The 18,987-nt window shown below is 41.8% G+C and overlaps 1 protein-coding gene across 2 annotated transcripts in view; it reads left to right on the top strand.

Annotated features, from left to right (window-relative positions):
- The window catches only part of PDXDC1 (pyridoxal dependent decarboxylase domain containing 1), a 51,827-nt gene that overhangs the window by 21,540 nt on the left and 11,300 nt on the right, over positions 1 to 18,987 (top strand). The window contains exons 7-14 of one of the 2 annotated variants that reach the window (XM_057747788.1): positions 1,649 to 1,717; positions 2,528 to 2,606; positions 6,996 to 7,080; positions 7,918 to 7,966; positions 8,119 to 8,220; positions 8,960 to 9,085; positions 14,359 to 14,409; positions 16,727 to 16,849. In XM_057747788.1, the coding sequence (XP_057603771.1) occupies positions 1,649 to 1,717; positions 2,528 to 2,606; positions 6,996 to 7,080; positions 7,918 to 7,966; positions 8,119 to 8,220; positions 8,960 to 9,085; positions 14,359 to 14,409; positions 16,727 to 16,849 (684 nt within the window). The remainder of the gene's footprint in view (positions 1 to 1,648; positions 1,718 to 2,527; positions 2,607 to 6,995; positions 7,081 to 7,917; positions 7,967 to 8,118; positions 8,221 to 8,959; positions 9,086 to 14,358; positions 14,410 to 16,726; positions 16,850 to 18,987) is intronic. The other variant, XM_057747789.1, reaches the window with a different exon arrangement.

The raw sequence follows: 18,987 nt of genomic DNA, 5'->3' as shown, positions 1-18,987 counted from the left end.
TGCATAAAGCTTTATCTATACATCAGGTTATATTCCTCAGATGACTTTTTAGAACCAGTTCAGAATTATTAGATAGATCAAAGAGCATTACCATTTTTTAAAGTTCATGGTAGCCTGCTTAGCGAGCTACTTTGAATCAAGAACTTGTTAAACCTCCTGGCCAAGAATGTTTTAAAGCAAAATCCATAGTACTGGAGGGGTTGTCTTTTGTAAGATGGAGGAGTCCCAGGGAGATGCATAGGGAAAACTCAGAGCTAAGGTTGATTCTGAGCTGTGGTCACTGGTGGCAAGAAATTATGTCCTCTTCTTGAGGGTGTACAAAACAAGGAGTTTTATAATATCCCCATAGAAACATGAAACAGATTACTTACTGAGTACCTACTGTAGGCCAGGCTCTTATGGACCCACAGCTGTCTTAGGACAGCAATCCAGTCTTCAAAAGATACATAAGGGTGTTCTGCTAAGTGGGAAAGGCAGGTGGCAGAATAGTCATGTTCAAGTTTTAAAAGTGTGTACATGCTTATATGCATATGTTTTTTATACCTAGAAAAATATATTTATATAAATGCATATATTTTTGCCTAGAAAATATCTGGAAAGTTCTATACTAACCTGTTAACAGTGGTAGATTGGTGGCTTACTGGGAGGTGGGGAACATTTTCACTTTTAATGTCTATAATTCTTTATTGTGTGTTTTACTTGGGTTTCACTTTCATAATTTAAAAGAAAAACTCTTTAAGGGGAAAAAATGTGAATAAAATGCTCATTAAATTTTTGGTCTTTAAATGCTTCCAAGTCTTAGTGATACAGAAGCAATATGCTGCAAATGTTAAAAAAAATTCCTAAAACATAAACGCCTTAAGAATTTGGAAGCTGAAAATGAAGACTATATGCTTCTCTGCATAAGAGCGATGTTACTGCTCTATTCATAGTGCTTATGGGAAACAAAGCACTTTATCAAATTTAATGAGAACAAAATACTTGATATAATTGGGAGTCTTCCTGTTAGCTACCCCAATTTTGAATTTGGGGACTTCCCCAAATTGTTTTCCTTATGTTGAATATGTGAAATAAATGCCTAACTTTTTTACTTAAAAAAAAAAAAGAATATAAAATTACTGTCTCCATAACACTGACTTTATTCCTCTCAAGATATGTACATCTACGAGTCCATATTTCTTGCTTTTTAGGAACGGGTGGACCCATATTGTTCTTTGCATGCCTTTAGCCAGTGTTATTTACCACTAATCCTTGGAGGAAGGATCCTAAATTATGCCCCAGATGCACAGGGCTCGGTTTGTTTCTCTATTTGGAAAAGGTTTTGTGGTGTATTCTAGAATACAAAAAGATAGTTACTCATTTAGAGAACGAATTGGTAGTTACTTACTTAGAAAATTTTACATTGTCTGCATCCTCTTAAAAGACAGCTCCTGGAAAATCACCCTTTTTTTTCTTTTTTGGCTTGACTCTCTAGATGCACTTTAGTTTTTTTCTAGATACACTTTAGCATATATTTATAATGTTAAGCGTTCCTAAGGAGAGAGAACGTTTAAAAAGAATAGTTGTGACTTAGAGCCACAGTCTTTTGGGGACATAAGGGAATGGTGACAGAGATCTTTCTTGTAAAACTGCACGTTTCTTCTTGCAGCTTGGCCTGCCCTTCCCCTGCTTGTGTCGTGTGCCCTGTAACACTATGTTTGGATCCCAGCATCAGATGGTGAGTTCTTCTGTTGGTTTATAAAAGAATAAAGCATTGTATTTTGAAACTGTACCTTCCTTTCAACTGCAGTTCTGTGTGTGGGCCTGCAGGTGATTATTAGCTTATTCATGGATTGCTTAGACCTTCCCATTGCATAGTACATGCTGCCAGGTTTGAATGTCCAGGAAAGTGAGGAGTACCTGGCTCTTAAGGACTCTTGTAATCACTGCATAACCTGTTTTAAGTAGAAACATGGAGTCCAGTTAAGCCTCAGAAATTCCTTCTAAAGCTCATTCTTTCAAATGGTTATCACTGTTGCCTGGATTTATGAATGGGCAGATTTTCAAGGTGAAGCTCTTTATTGTAATCCTTGGAATTGGATTCTGCTTATTTTTAGACATGCAAGTGATAAGCCTTTCCATACTGAAGTCAAAAGGAAAAGGGGTAGGTTTTAGGGTTCTGCATTTCTTTTTCAAGGTAGTTAGATTTTCTGGTTCAGATACATCAATGAATAATATCAGATACGTTTTTGGCTCTTTTTTGAGCGGGGGTTGAGAACTTTTTGTGTGTGTGTGTAAATGTTTAAAACTAGAGAAATGTTGGTTCTGTGTATGCAGTTTCTAACTTTAATCTCATTTAACTGATTTTTCTAGTTAGTCTTCAAGGAAAACAATTTTGTTTTCACATCTATGATTGGAAAATTGTCAAGAAAAGAATTGATCTGATAAATGTTGAGAGTCATCTGCTTCTTTTAGAAGTTATAATTTTTCATTGTATAGCTTTTATGCTGGTCGTCTCATGTTTTTGTGCTTTGTCTTTCAATGCCAGGACGTTGCCTTCCTGGAGAAACTGATTAAAGATGACATAGAACAAGGAAAACTGCCCCTGTTGCTTGTTGCAAATGCTGGTAGGTATCATAAACCTGAATCTTCCATCCTGGACGTACAAAGAAGAGGCTAGGTATACTTAGCCTGAAAGAGATCAAGTCTTCAGAATGTTTATGTGCCACATGTTTAAGGGAGTCGCTATCAGTACTTGGTGAGAATTATAAACTAAAGTTTTGGCCATTAGATTCCCTTAATTGTTGGCTTGTTTGGAGAGTTCTTGTTTGTGTGTGTATACTTTTTTTTTTTTTAATTTATTTTATTTATTTATTGGCTGCATTGGGTCTTCGTTGCTGCACACGGGCTTTCTCTAGTTGCTGAGAGAGGGGGCTGCTCTTCATTGTGATGCGCAGGCTCCTCATTGTAGTGGCTTCTCTTGTGGAGCACGGGCCCTAAGGCACGTGGGCTTCAATAGTTGCAGCACATGGGCTCAGTAGTTGTGGCTCACGGGCTCTAGAGCACAGGCTCAATAGTTGTGGTGCACGGGCTTAGTTGCTCCGTGGCATGTGGAATCTTCCCAGGGCAGGGCTCGAACCCGTGTCCCCTGCATTGGCAGGCGGATTCTTTACCACTGCGCCACCTAGGAAGTCCGTGTGTGTATACTTTTTCATTGAGGTTGTAAGTGCTTCTCTACTCCTTCGTGTGCTTCCTTTCTAAATGGAAGTTTTAAACGTTTCACTTAAATGTCTACCTTTGAGACAGCAGATCAACTACCACTTTCTGCTGTGCTCACCAGATTGTATTCAGCGTTGTACTCGAAGCTCTAGACAGTGGAGTGAGGCTAGGAAAATAATTAAATGACATATAGATTGGAAAGGAAGAATGAACTGTCTTTATTTGCAGGCGGCGTGATGGTATAGGTTGAAAGTCTTAAGGAAACCAGAAAGAATAGCCATTGGAACTAATAAGCAGATGTACCAAAGTTGCAATGAACAATTGGAATTGAGTTTTGTTTTGCTTTTTTTTAAATAAATTTATTTATTTATTTTATTGGCTGTGTTGGGTCTTCGTTGCTGCACATGGGCTTTCTCTAGTTGCGGCAAGTGGGGGCTACTCTTCATTGTGATGCATGGGCTTCTCATTGCAGTGGCTTCTCTTGTTGCAGAGCACAGGCTCTAGGCGCATGGGCTTCAGTAGTTGCGGCACATGGGCTCAATAGTTGTGGCTCACGGGCTCTAGAGTGCAGGCTCAGTAGTTGTGGCACACGGGCTTACTTGCTCTGTGACATGTGGGATCTTCCTGGGGCAGGGATCGAACCTGTGTCCCCTGCATTGGCAGGTGGATTCTTACCCACTGCGCCACCTAGGAAGTCTCTGGAATTGAGTTTTAAATGCCATTCATAATAGCATAAAAAAAAAAACTTTATGGATTAATTTAACAAAATAATGTAAGATATGTACACTGAAAACTACAAAATGTTGCCGAGAGAAATTCAAGAAGACCCAAATAAATAGAACGATATGCCATGTGCATGGGTTGAAAGATTCAATATTGTCAGATCTCTCCCAAATTAATGTATAGATTCAACTCAATCCCTATCAGAATCTCAGCAGACTTCCAGTTTCTTATAGAAATTGAAAAGCTGATTCTAAAATTTATATGGACATAAGAGGATCTAAGAAGAGCCAAAATAATTGTGAAAAAGAACAACGTTGGAAAACTTACCCTATCTGACTTTTAGACTTACTGTACAGCTACAAATAAGAGTGTGAGATTAACCGAATAGCATAGAGTTCAGAAATAGACTCGCTCATAGAAATATAGTCAGTTTTTTTTATTTTTACAAAGATGCCAGGCTAATTTAAGAGGGAATGGATAGTCTTTTCCACCAGTGGTCTTGGACCAATTGTATATCCATATGGGAAAAAATTGAATCTCAACTCTTATCTCACTCTATATGCAGATGTTAATTATAAATAGTTCACAGGTCTAAGCGTAAGAGACAAAGCAATAAAACTTCTAGAAGAAAATGTAGACAATCTTTGTGACCTTGGCTCAGGACAAAGATTTCTTAGGACACAAGAGGCAGAACCATAAATTGGACTTTATCAAAAATTAAAAGCTTTTGCTCTCCAGGGAATTATGTTCAATATCTTGTAATAACGTATAATAGAAAAGAATCTGAAAAAGAATAACTTTGGTGTATACCTGAAACTAACACAACATCGTAAATCAACTATACTTCAGTTAAGGAGCGGGGAGAGCTTTTGCTATCCAAAGACACTGTTAAGAAAATGGAAAGGCAGGTAACAGACTGGGAGAAAATATTTGCAAAACATTTTTCTGGCAAAGGACTGTATCCAAAATATATAAGAAAGTTTTACAATTCAATATTATGGAGATAAACAGTACAGTTTTTAAAGTGAACAAGAGATTTGAGTAGACAGGTCACCAAGGAAAATATATGAATGTATAAGCGCTTGAAAAGATGCTTAGAGAAATGCAAATTAAAACTACAATGAGCTACTACTATATATCCATTAGGATGGAGAACATAAAAAAATACAGTGCCAAACACTGGCAAAGATGCAGAGTAATAAACCGTCCCTTCAGTTAGGGGTGCAATATTCCTGACTGAAAACAACCCAGATGCCCTTGCCTTGATGAATGGATAACCAAATTGTAATATAAACATACCATGGGATACTAAGCAATAAATGGAAATACTACTGGTCACACATATTAACATGGATGAGTTTCAGAAACATGCTAAGTGTCAGAATCCAAACCTGAAAGAAATTACATAGTATGTGATCGATCCATTTGTATGAAATTCTGAAAAAGACAAAACTAAAGTGACAGAAAACATCACAACTGTCTGGGGCAAGTGAGGAGTGGAGAAAAGTGAAACTTCGGTGGGGATGAGGGAACTTTGGGGGTGATGGTGGTTACACTGTCAAAATGCATTGGACCTTAATGAGTGGATTCTATTTTATGTAAATTATACTTCAGTCAGTAAAGCTGATTATTGATAATAATAATAAACAGAAAAAACACTTACCCACCTTGTTGCCAGCAGAAAAACTACCACTTCCTGCCTGACTTAGTGTATTGTATGTTTAAAAAGAAACACAACCAGTCTCCTATCAGTCACTTAAAAGATGGGAGAGGCCGCAGTTTGCACGTGACTGAATTACCCGTGCGACTGTGTTGCCATCACCAGAGCCCACATCCCAGTGGTTAGGCAGCAGACGTTGCCAGAAATGAAGAGACTCTGAGTGTGGTCCCGTCATTAGACACAGCACTAGGCTTTACGTTTTGATGGCTCATGTGACACAACCCAGGCATTGGCCCCTGATCTTGTCTCAACGAAACTAAATGTGTCTTTCTAGATTTTTTCTTTTTAATTTGAGACAGATTTGGGCAGGAGGAGGAGCGGTGTTTTCAGCCTTTTTCCTGGCATGACCCCTGGAAAAGAAGCACTTGTATTAGTTGTGTTTGTTGAAGCCGTTGGTGAGGGTTTGAAATCTCATTAGGTGGGTTCTGCTAAATGGAAATTTAGGACAGTTGGGAGAATGCGTGACTCCACACGTTACTAAATGTTCCGTGAGGAGGGTCTGCTCAGCAAAGCCTGCCGTGTAAATAGATCACCTGAGGAATGGTGTGTAATAGGTTTAAACTGCCTTCAGAATGCTTTCTGTGTTAAAACAGGACCTCTCGGGAGTTCCTTGGTGGTCTGGTGGTTAGGATTCAGCGCTTTCACTGTGGTGGCCCAGGTTCAGTCCCCAATCAGGGAACTGAGATCCCGCAAGCCACACAGTGCGACAAAAAGCAAAAAAGAAAACTCACAAAAAAACCACAAAGAACCTCTCAAATAGGATTAAAAAAAAAATTATCTATGTATTTTTTATAGAGAGCACACCTAAATAAAAATAACCCAGAAAGTGACAAAGTAAGCATGGAAAAGGGATATCTTGGGCAAATTCTAACAGAACAAAAACACTGTAGCCAGGTTACTGTGAGATAAAGTAGACTTCATGTTAGTGATAATTCACGGCATCTGCTCAGAGATGTTACAGGCATGAAAGCTTATGAATATAACTTTGAAATAGTAAAGGAAAAGTTGATAGAATACAAGTATAAATTGATAAACCCACAATCTTAGTGGGAGACTTGAATCTATTTCTCATGAAACAACACATCAAATAAGTAGAAAATAAGTATATAGAGGATTTGAATAACACAGTTAACAAGCTTGATTTTATAGATACATATAGTGAAGAATACCCCCTCTTCACAACTTGACTAATCAATCAATTTTAAGCCAGTCCACAAAGAAAATCTCAATAAAACAGAGCTACAGTGTTACTTCTCTCCTAGGGAGATAACGTATATAGAAGCTGTTATCAGACTGTAAAGGCTCAGAAAATATTTGTTCCTTTTAGTATCCTTTCTTGTGTGTTTTATCCTAGGAACTGCAGCAGTGGGGCACACAGATAAGATTGGGCGTTTGAAAGAGCTCTGTGAGCAGTACAGCATGTGGCTCCACGTGGAGGGGTGAGTGGAGGGTCTTTGGCTCCATGATGGGCCTGCCGAGTGCCCGGGAAGAGCTCTTTGTTGTCACAGCACTCAAGGCTCTTTGGGTTACAGATAACAAAATTACCAAATTGGCTGAAGTAAGAAGAGGCTTTATTGGCTCCTGTAGCTGAGAAGACCAGTATTAGGAGTGGCCTTAAGCACCACGTCAGCCAGGTGCCTTGGCTGAATTCCTCTGTGGTGGCTCCGTCTGTCAATAGCCTTTCCCGTCTGGTGCAGAGTAGCTGCGCCAACTCCAGCTGCCTTTCCAGGCGTGTGTCTGGCGGGTCACAAGTCCCAGCCCAGGTCTCATACTGAGCCAGTTACCGTGGCCAGAGAAGTGTAGTACTCTGATAGCGTAGGTGATTTGCGGGGCTGTGGTTTCCTAGAGGAGACTGGAGTGACTTCCCAGAAGGCCGTTGGAGTGCTGTGAAGAGAAGAGAGGGGAGGATACGGGGCAGCCCTGGCAGTCCATTTCCACTTCATACACATACACGGTGTGTTGGGTCTTAATACTATCCCTCTGGGAAAGAATGATGACTGGGAAATAATACCTACTAGAGATATAATACAGAATAAGACGTCCATTATGCTAAATAAGTAGACGACATCTCCTGAAATACAGTTTGATTAAAATGCGTTTTCCACGTTTTCCTGAAATTTGTATACATACCACACTTCATGTTGTTCTTATAAAAGCTACCAACACAGCTGAAAGACATATGTAAGTGTCATTGGGGAACAGCACAGCCTTTTTTTTTAAAGTACATACTTAGTGAATAAGCAGCAGTAAATAATTAGGTCTCTTTTTTCTTCCAGTGTGAACCTGGCAACATTGGCTCTAGGTTATGTCTCCTCATCAGTGCTGGTATGTTGTTGATTTACTAAATACTGTGTTTTCAAGAAGGAGTTTAAAATCACCTAATCCCTGATGGCTTTTCACGGTTTTTGTGAATGGAGGAAGGTTTTGAGTTCCGTGTGTCCTGATAGTCTAACAAGAAGTTGTTCTCTCTGTGGTAGGCTGCAACCAAATGTGACAGCATGACATTGACTCCAGGCCCGTGGCTGGGTTTGCCAGCAGTTCCTGCCGTGACCCTTTATAAGCACGACGATCCTGCCTTGGTAAACTTACTCTCCTGGGAGGGAGTGGGCAGTGGCTAATAATCATTGGGTCTGGGGACAACATACAGAAAAAGGAAAAAGTGAACATTTTCCTTAATGCTACCTCTATGACTTTTTTTTTCAAAAAATTGTTTTTTAACATAAGTGAAACTACGCCCTATATATTTTTCTATTTAGTCTCCCCATATTTCCCCGTGTGTATGAAAAACCTTTTATCACTGTATAATATCCCATCACTTAAATACCACAAGTATTTAATCATTCTCCACGTGTGAACTTTTAGACTGTTTTCAAACTTTTGTTACTAAAATAATGAGCATCAGTCTGTGTTCTGAATTAGTCCTTAGACTGGGTTCCCAGAAGTGGAATTAATAAGTAAGAGTATTTTAAGGCTTTTGATCCACATTGTAACATGATATAGTTTCTAAAAGCATAGTGGTGGTTCTTGTTAGTGGATCGTTAGTGATAGGCACATGCAAAATGAGCTTCCAGTGATTCTTCTTAAACAGTTAATGCCTTGCTCAGGTGATAATGGCCAGGTATTTGAGGATGCTCAGAACAGCCTTGGAAAGGGCTGCCTCTTGAGTGGCTGAGAGCTCCAGCTCTGGGAGGGACTCATCTGACGCAAACTAAGTGCGTAGTAAGTGGTAACTAGTTAGTTCTGCTAAAGTGGTAACTAGTTAGTTCTGCTATGTGAGTTCATTGGCTTTGATTAATAAACTCATATTGGCTATTTTAGACTTTAGTTGCCAGTCTTACATCAAATAATCCAGCAGACAAGCTGCGTGCCCTGCCACTGTGGTTGTCTCTGCAGTACTTGGGACTTGATGGGATTGTGGAGAGGATTAAGCACGCCTGTCAGCTGGTGAGTAGAAACCTGACGTTCAGGTGAGTCACAGATACCCCATGGCAAAAACAGAGACAGAAAAATGCTTCATTGGTTTACCCTCCCCCCAGCTCCTTGTCTGGAATTCCCTTCTCATAAGTCAGCAGACTAACTGCCCTGCATATATAGGTTTCTTGTTCAAAGTTCTGGGAGAGACTGCTGGGGCTGTCCAGGAATTTGTGTCCAAATGGAATCAGATTAAAATGAATGCCGGTGTCAGCATAGGGGAGAAGAGAAGTCACAAGCTGACAGCCAAGGAGTGGAGAAGGATGCAGAAGCCGGGATGAGTGTTCCACTTGACTGACCGACTCTTGAGGGTAAAGGAGTATGATGGTTGCAGGGAGTAAGGCTGGCATGGATATTTTTAACACCGCTGGCTTGGGGTCCCAAATTGCAAGGCTCTAAGGAAAGTTCTAGTTCTCTGTTTGAGGTGTTCTAATTGTGAAAAATATGTAATTATGTTGTAGTTTAGAAACCAGAAAAAATGCCGTATTTATGCAGTTTGAGAGTTGAGTTCCACCTAAGTCTAAAGCATGATATCACATTTCTTTTTTTAAAAAATTTTATTTATTTTTTAAAATTGGGGTATATTTGTTTCACAGTGTTGTGTTAGTTTCTACTCTGCAGTGAAGTAGAATTCCTTGTGCTACACAGCAGGTTCTCATTAGTTATCTTTTATACGTTTTAGTGTATATATGTCAATCCCAATCTCCCAATTCATCCCACCCTCTCTTTCCCCACTTGGTGTCCATACGTTTGTTCTCTACATCTGTGTCTCTATTTCTGCCTTGCAAACCGGTTGATCTGTACCATTTTTCTAGATTCCACATATATGTATTAACATACGATACTTGTTTTTCTCTGACTCACTTCACTTTGTATGATAGTCTCTGGGTCCATCCACGTCTCTACAAATGACCCAGTTTTGTTCCTTGTTGTGGATAATATTCTGTTGTGTATGTGTACCACATCTTCTTTATCCATTCGTCTGTCAATGGGGTGTCACTTTCTGTACTTCCAGTTTCTCACCTGTAAAGTAGGGGAAGAGTGTTATGATGACTTAGTTTATACATGTAAAGCTCGTATAGCAGTGCCTAATCATATAGTAAGGTATGCAGATAGTTCTAAAAATAAATCTTTACTTTAACTATATTCCTGGAATTGGCACTTCTTTGTGTCATTTTTATATTTAAGAAAAATCAGTATTTTCGTATTACTGTAGCAGGAGTCCTTTGGTTTATAATATTAGGATAGTTCATTTTAACATTAGTTTGTAATGAAATAGAAACCTCCTAAATGAAGTAGTTTCATTTTTACATTAAGTAATATTAAGATTTATGTTCATTATGTTTACAGAAGCACCATTTTTTTATTTTTTTTTTTATTTTTTTTTTTGGGGGGGTACACCAGGTTCAATCAACTGTTTTTATACACATATCCCCATATTCCCTCCCTTCCTTGACGCCCCCCCCCCCGAGTCCCCCCCACCCTCCCTGCCCCAGTCCTCTAAGGCATCTTCCATCCTCGAGTTGGACTCCCTTTGTTATACAACAACTTCCCACTGACTATTTTACAGTTGGTAGTATATATATGTCTGTGCTACTCTCTCGCTTCTTCTCAGTTTCCCCTTCACCCCCCGCCCCCTCCCATACCTCGAGTTCTCCAGTCCATTCTCTGTATCTGCGTCCTTGTTCTTGTCACTGAGTTCATCAGTACCATTTTTAGATTCCGTATATGTGAGTTAGCATACAACATTTGTCCTTCTCTTTCTGACTTACTTCACTCTGTATGACAGATTGTAGTTCTATCCACCTCATTACATATAGCTCCATCTCATCCCTTTTTATAGCTGAGTAATATTCCATTGTATATATATGCCGCATCTTCTGTATCCATTCATTTGTTGATGGGCATTTAGGTTGCTTCCATGTCCTGGCTATTGTAAAGAGCAGAAGCACCATATTTTTGAAAACATTTTCTCACTGGGCTGTTGGCTCACATCTTGAGGTTTGGTTCTGCAGAGGGAGAAGTCTTCATTGCCGTGGTAACTTAGTCAGTTTGGGGAAGGTTTGGGCACTCCAGGGAGAGTTTTTCAATTCCCTCTGGCTTACAGAGTGCAGGAAAATAACGATGACATTAGCCACCAAACCCTTGAGGTCACGCAGCTCTGGCATCTTCCTGCCAGCAGATGCTGTAGCGGATCTCAAACCCTCCTGGGGACTTGACTCTGCTGCTGGCACCGCTGCTAAACGCACACATGCAAACCGCATGGGGGTTTAGCAGGTGTGGTCTCCTGTGTCCAGTCCTGCCTTGTAGTCCATGCCAGATCACATGTTGCCTGACAGTAAAGATGTGTCCTCCTCCTTTCCTTCTTCGTCTTCATGGGAAGCAGTTCCTGAGCATTTACTCAGTGCCAAGCACTGTGTGGCACGGGGGATGCAAGCTCTCATTTGGTCCCTACAGCTCCCCCACAATGTAAGGTCCACTGATAATATATATATATATTTTTTGGGGGGGTACACCAAGTTCAATCATCTATTTTTATACACATATCCTCGTATTATATATATTTTTAAATAAATTTATTTATTTATTTTTATTTATTGGCTGCATCGGGTCTGCATTGCTGTGCATCGGCTTTTTCTAGTTGTGGCGAGCAGGGGCTATTCTTCGTTGTTGTGCGCGGGCTTCTCATTGTGGTGGCTTCTCTTGTTGCACAACACAGGCTCTAGGTACACGGGCTTCAGTGGTTGTAGAGCATGGGCTCATTAGTTGTGGCTCGTGGGCTCTAGAGCTCAGGCTCAGTAGTTGTGGCATGTGGCCTTAGTTGCTTCGCGGCATGTGGGAACTTCCGGGCCCAGGGCTCGAACCCGTTTCCCCTGCAGTGGCAGGTGGATTCTTAACTACTGTGCCGCCAGGGAAGTCTCTGATAACATATTAAGAATTAGTTTTCATGAGGGGTTTTCCTGTGCCCAACACTCACATAAACATCTGTGAATTAATGACCCCCCATGCCATGCAGTGTCTATTACTTTGTCCCCGTGTCAGTGATGAGGGAACTGGGGTTGCAAGGTTAGCATAACGATGATGACAGTCATTAGCACTTAGGTAACGCACGCCAGTTCTGGACACTTAACATGTAGCAACTCGTGTAAGATAGATGCTGTCATCCCACTCTACAGTTGAGGGAACGGAAGCATGGAGAGGCTGGAAAACTTGTCCAAGGTCATGGCTAGTAAGCGGCAGATAAGTAATTTATCCACAGTCCCACAGGTGCTGAGGGGCAAAGCCAGGTTCTGAACCGAGATGTGGTTATTCCAGACCCCATGCTCCTGACCAGCTCTTCGCGGTGCTGTGCACTCTCATTTACCTTTGCTCTTCCTCCCAGTGTCAGTCCTGTGCCTTGTACACATTTACACTCAGTAATTTGTTTTTTAATTAATTCTTTATTTTTATTTGATTGTGCTGGGTCCTAGTTGCAGCAGGCAGGCTCCTTCATTGCAGCTCGCCGGCTCCTTCATTGTGGCATGTGAACTCTTAGTTGCTGCATGCATGAGGGCTCTAGTTCCCTGACCAGTGATCAAACCCAGGCCCCTATGTTGGGAGTGTGGAGTTTTATCCACTGCATCACCAGGGAAGTCCCCCCCCCCCTTTTTTTTTTCTCTTTTTGGAGGTATAATTGATATATAACATGATGTTTGTTTCAGGGGTACATCATCATTATTTGATGTTTGTGTACACTGTGAAATGATCACCACAATCCATCACCACACATAGTTACCCTTCCGGTCCACTGGTTAGGACTCCATGCTTCCACTGCAGGGGGGCCCAGGTTTGATCCCCGGCGGGGGAACTTAGACCCTGCATGCCGCGTGGGGAGGCCAAAAAAAAAAAAAAGAGAGAGTATTCTTTTTTTTTTTTTTTGGCACATGGGCTTAGTTGCTCCCTGGCATGTGGGATCTTCCTGGAGCAGGGATCGAACCCGTGTCCTCTGCATTGGCAGGCGGATTCTTAACCACTGCGCCACCTAGGAAGCCCGAGAGAGTATTCTTGATTATATCCCCCATGCCTTATTTTTAATAACTGCACGTTCGTACCTTTTGCTCCCCTTCACCCACCCACCCCAACCCCCACCTCTAGCAACCACCGGTCTTCTCTGTAGCTATGAGCTTTGTTTTATTTTAGATTTCACATGTGAGATCCTTGTCTGAATTATTTCACTTAGCATAATGGCCTTACTCCACCCATGTTGTTGCAAATGACAAGATTTCATTCATTTTTATGGCTGATTATTTTCCATTGCGTGTGTGTGTGTGTGTGTATCACATCTTCTTTATCCATTCATCCTTTGATGGACGTTTAGGTTGTTTCTGTATCTTGGCTATTGTACATAATGCTGCAGTGAACATATCTTTTCAAGTTAGTGTTTTCGTGTTCTTCAGTTCAGATAGCCTGCGTGGAATTGCGGTGGTTCTGTTTTTAATTTTTTGCGGACGCTCCATATGTTTTCCACAGTAGCTGCACCAATTTACATTCCAGCCAAGAGTTCACAAGGGTTCCTTTTTCTCCACATTCTTGTGAACACTTGTCGTTTCTTGTCTTTTTGGTGATAGCCATTCTGACAGGTGTGAGGTGACTGTGGTTTTGATTTGCATTTCCCTGATGTTTAGCAACGTTGAGCATCTTTACATGTGCCCGTTGTCCATCTGTATGTCTGGAAAAATGTCTGTTCAGATCTTTTGCCTATTTTTTAATTGGACTGTTTGGTTTTTTGCTATTGAGTTGTATGAGTTCTTTATATATTTTAGATATTAACTCCCTATCAAGTAAATGATTTGCAAATATGTTCTCCCATTCCATAGGTTGCCTCTTCATTTTGTTGATGATTTCCTTTGCTGTGCAGAAGCTTTTTAGTCTGACGTAGTCTGCCTGTTTAATTTTGCTTTTGTTGCCTTGTCCGCAGTAGTTTTTGAATGAGTGAATGACTTGTATTGCTAATATGACAAATTCACATAAGGCTCATTAGAAAAAGCTTTTCTGGAACCACTAAATGTAACTTGTAACTGAAATATTGGGGATTATTTGCAGATGTTGAAATGCAAAAATTGGCAGCCAGACTTAGAAATCATCAAGTCACAGATGGCTTTATCTGCCTGAGATCCTTGTTTGAGACCCGCAAAGACCCTCATGAAAACAGCTTCTTACTATGAGATTACATAAACTGTTTGTGTTTTTTTTTTGTCATTTTGCAGAGTCAACGATTTCAAGAAAGTTTGAAGAAAGTGAACCACATCAAAATCTTGGTATAGTATATAATTTGATCTGTCTTTCTAAGTAAATAACTTTTAACTTCAGTGACTTAGAATGATTTTCTCCAGCTTGATGCATGTCCGTGGAATTGTGGCAGCTCCAGTAAAACCACATTCTTTGGGGGAGAGTCATGCCTGTACTGATGACCTAATTCTACAGTTAGCAGAAAGCCTAGAAATTTGCCCCATGTACTGTTCAAACCCTTACAATGCTTTTCATATAATCCATTTGCAGTTTGTATTCTGTTAAAATTTAGAATTGCACAAAGATGTAATAAACACCATTGATTTCACCTGTGCAAGGATTTTTAGCACACCCATCTTCCTGAAATGAAAAATCATTTTGTCTCTCAGAGTGCTTTGGGCTACTGTTTCTGAAATCCTCTGACCCCAGAGTTGGCATTTGCACAAAGGGGAATAAGGCAGAGAAAAGCGGGCGGCCCGGCTCCTCTTGCCTGGTGTCTTCCTGAAAGATACCAGCATCTGTCAGAGACTGCCCTGAGGCCGGCAACTAGACAAAGAGATGAGGATTTAGGGGGGCCGATAAAGTATCCGTATCAGTTCAGGTTTGAATGTTCTCATGTTTTGCTTCATTGTATTTCAGGATTTCAGAAAATATGTAGGTCAGATTCTGATTTAAACAAGGTCACTGGTGTTTCTTTGACAATTCTGCAGGATACAGTTAAGTTTAAAACTAGCGTTTGAGTTTATTTGGGGTTCAAGTGAGTGCAGTTTATTTCCACTTTAGTGCGCGGTTCGGGTTAAGTGTCCGAATGGGGGCTGCTGTGCATTGCCTTCCGAGTAGGAGCCTGGAGCTACTCAGTTGACCTGAGGTGACTCAGGTCCTAGCTTGGGAGAGGACAGTGGTCCCACCGGAGAAGCAGGGGGATGAATGTAAGTCAGGAGACTTGGGTTCCAATTTCAGCAGTACCCCGGGGGCCCTGAGACACTGACTCATTCTGTTAGCCTCCCAAGCCTGTGAGCTCAGCTGGCGGTGAAGGTGTGTTGGTTGGATGCCTTTGATTGCAAACAGAGACCTAAATTATGGACTAGAATGAGCGCGCTGGTGAGGTGAAGGCATCCCGGGCGGGCCTGTGTCCTTCCTGTCCCGCCCTTGCTGAGCCCTCTCAGGCTCCTCGTCATGTCCTCCCCTTCCTCTTTCTCCTCCAAGCAGGGAGGAGCTGATGGTACTAATTAATCTCCAGTAGCTGGGACATCTTTGTAAGGCCACATATGGCCCAGGCATAACCCTGCTCCCTCCTTCCAGTGGCTACTTTACTCAGTAAGGGGGTACAGGAACTGGCAAACACCGTGAGGCATTGTGGCCTGTCCGCAACCATCATCATCATCACCATCACCACAGCTGCTGTTTGTGAAATGCTTGCTGTGTAGCACCCATGGTACTAAGTCTCTTAACATACCTATTTCATCTAACCCTCACAAGTCTCCTTTGTACATGCTGTTCCCTGTACCGAGAAACACTGTTCCCCCTAATTCATATCATTACTGATTTCTTATCCTTCAGATCTTAGTTCAAATATCACCTCTTCAGAGAGGCCTTTCCGTAGCCCCACCCTACCTAGGATAACTTCTACCATCATCCATCACCCTCTGTGCTCGGGGGTTTTTCCTTCACTGCGCTTAGTACTACCTGAAATCATGGTCTGTATTTGTTCGTTGTCTGGTTTTCCCTGAAGAAGCCTTGTGAAGGCAAGGACCTTTGTCTCTTTCTTCATGGTTTTATGTCCTGTGCCAAGTGTGGTACTTGGCACACAGTAGGCGTGCAAGTGTGAATAAATACATAGAATCTGAGAGTTGGATGCAGTGGTTATTCTCTTCTTACTGGTGAGGAAACTAAGGCACAGACAGGTTAAATGAGTGCCCAGGCTGCCCAGCGAGGCAGTGGTACAGCTGGGATGCACACGCAAAGCCTGTGTCCTTAGCCAGTGGACCATCTATCTCAGGTCAGTTACAGGAGAATGAGGCCATCCTGCCTCCGGGGCTTGTCATGAGGGGCACATGAGACAATGCATGGGAAAGGGAAATGAAGACTGTCAGGCACCATGAAATAGAAGTGCTCTCTGCCACAGTATTTGTCTCTTGCTTTCATAGGTGAATCCTCACAGTAAGTCTCTGGGGTAGAGTGGAGTAATTTCCATTTCTGTGGCTCAGGTGAGCTGTGTGTCCAGAGTCCTGGAAAACTAGTATGTGGCAAAGCCAGGACTTGATCCCAGGTTTTCTCAGAGTAGCTTCTCTGCTGCACAGCCACTCCCTTCTCCAAGCACCCATGGCCGTCTTCCTTCCCATCCAGACAGCCCTTCAGGAGCCTCGCCCATCCCAGAAGCACAAACTCACTGCCCCAGCTCACCACCTCCAGCACCAAGGCCCATTCCAGGGCCAGGTGGCACTTGTGACCCGCCTTATCAGTGCACAGGTCAGTCTCCTCTGCACCTGCGTTTTGATGAGGCTGTTGTTTTACTGGACTCTCCTCTGGCACATGGAGTAAGTAGATTCTAAAGTCAGCGTGTGAGGGGAAACTCATATGTCATCCTTACACCGGAAAATTCCAGAATGCCTCTGGGGGGCAGTTAACATGGTTTCGTGTTTATGTCTCTGCTGGCTTTTAAGATTTTCTTGGTCATTAGTGTCCTGCCACTTTCACCATGATGTATCTAAGTGAGGACTGTTTTGTTTTTTGTTTTCTAAATCCTGTTTGGGACTTGTGCTTATTTAACCTGAGGATTCTTTTTTTTTTTTTTTTTTTTCCCAATCCTGTAAAATTCATTTTCTCAGGTAAGACCTCTTTCTCTAGTTGTACCTTCTGGAACACCAGGGAGCTGCATGTTGAACCCTGTCGTTCCACCTTCCATCAGTCTCTTGGACACCTCCACTTCTTTGCTGCCTTCTAGAGCAGCCCTTCAGGTCCTTCTTTGAGTTCAGCATTTGCTCTTCAGCTGCATCCTAATCTGCTGTTTAACCCATTCACTGTGTTTTTACTTTCAGTGACCTCTTTTTCATTTTAGGATATTCTCTTTAGTTCTTTTTAAAGTTATTCTCTGTTTCATAAGCATCTTTTAAAAAAAAAAGATGATTTCTGGTCATTCGTTTCTCTGTTTAAGCACAGTGATGACCGTCTGTTCTGATGGTTGTTTCAGTGTCTCAGTTCTTGGGGCCACAGATGGTCCTCTAGGTTGTGTCTGCTGACTCGTTTCCTGTATCTGTTGTAATTTTTCTGTTATGAGCTAGATGTTTTTTTCTTGTGTGACTGGCCTAGGTCCATTTATTTATGTGGGTTTCACAGCTTTAGGAGTCCTGCACTACAGAGTGCAGAGCACACCTGAGATTTTGATTTCTCATGAGAGAATTTTTTTCTCTCTCTACATAGCCTCAGGCAGAGTTAAGCTTTCTTACTGATGAGTGGGTGGAGTTTTTCTCTCTCTTCATAAGAGTGTTTTTCAAGGGTCTTGGCTTTAAGTAAACTCAGCACTGTCCCCAACATGGGCTGAGAACCCAAGACCTTAGACATTAAAGTGAAGTTCCGGGCCCCATCCATGCTCCTCTCCCTCCAGCCCCTGCAGCTCAGCTTACAATATTCTTTCTGTTTTCTCTTCTTTTTGGATTCACCTTTTTTGTGAGCCTAGCAATGGTTTGAACTTCTTTTGGTTATTGGTTACATTTAATCAAGCATTTCAGGTATTTAGAATTGATGGCTTAAGTATTAGCTTGGTCTACCGTGTTGCCAGAACCAGAATTCTATGTATATAACCCTGTACAGTATTTCTCACACAGACTGACATTTGAGACCGCGGAGCTCAAAGAAATAAGAAACAGAAGACTATAGAAGTCTTGGCACTCAAGTCATTCTGCCTTATCCTAACTGAGAATAGTGGAGTAGGTGCAGAATTTTGTCACTTTGTTCCTATTTCCTTATTGGGCTTACTCCATTCTGTATGAACATTAGACCCCTCTAACTTTGAAGGTGTTAGTAGATTTATTTGTTTATGAGACAATTAAAGGAGACAGCAGACAAGAAAGCACAGGAATTGGCTCTGTAAATACTTCGCAGATTCGAATGCACCTCTTGCTTGATCTGAGTCACACCCACTGTTCCTTTGAGAAGCTTAGTAGAAAAGACCTTGGGCCAGCCACTTCCTGTCTCTCCAGTTAGCATGTGCTGTTGTGGCCCTATGAGTGAGACGAGAATTGTGGTACTAGGATTGTTAAATGCTTAGAGATCTTCTCTCCCTTCTGCCCCCTCCCCCGACGTCCAACACCACAGTCTGTCAAGGGCATTGCTGCTCCCTGTATGTCCTGACCCCGAGGGGAAGCTGTTGGCTGCCTGTACATCTGTTCGATGGAGGACATGAGCCTAGACCTGTGCAGTCTTAATGCGGTGGCCATCTTCATGTGCTGTGGAATCTGTTAATGAAGATAGTTGTCTGGTGCCTGTCCGATTCAGTGATTTAGAAGAACATAGCCCCAGTTCTAAACTGTGGGTGTGCACGTTGCCAGCAGGCCTTGTGCCCTGCTCAGAGTTCTACAAGACGAGTAGGGTATGCGTAGAAAAAGCTC

Source organism: Hippopotamus amphibius, chromosome 9 (genome assembly GCF_030028045.1).
Source record: "Hippopotamus amphibius kiboko isolate mHipAmp2 chromosome 9, mHipAmp2.hap2, whole genome shotgun sequence".
In the NCBI taxonomy this organism is placed as follows: Eukaryota; Metazoa; Chordata; class Mammalia; order Artiodactyla; family Hippopotamidae; genus Hippopotamus; species Hippopotamus amphibius.
This window is presented reverse-complemented; position numbering and strand designations above follow the sequence as displayed.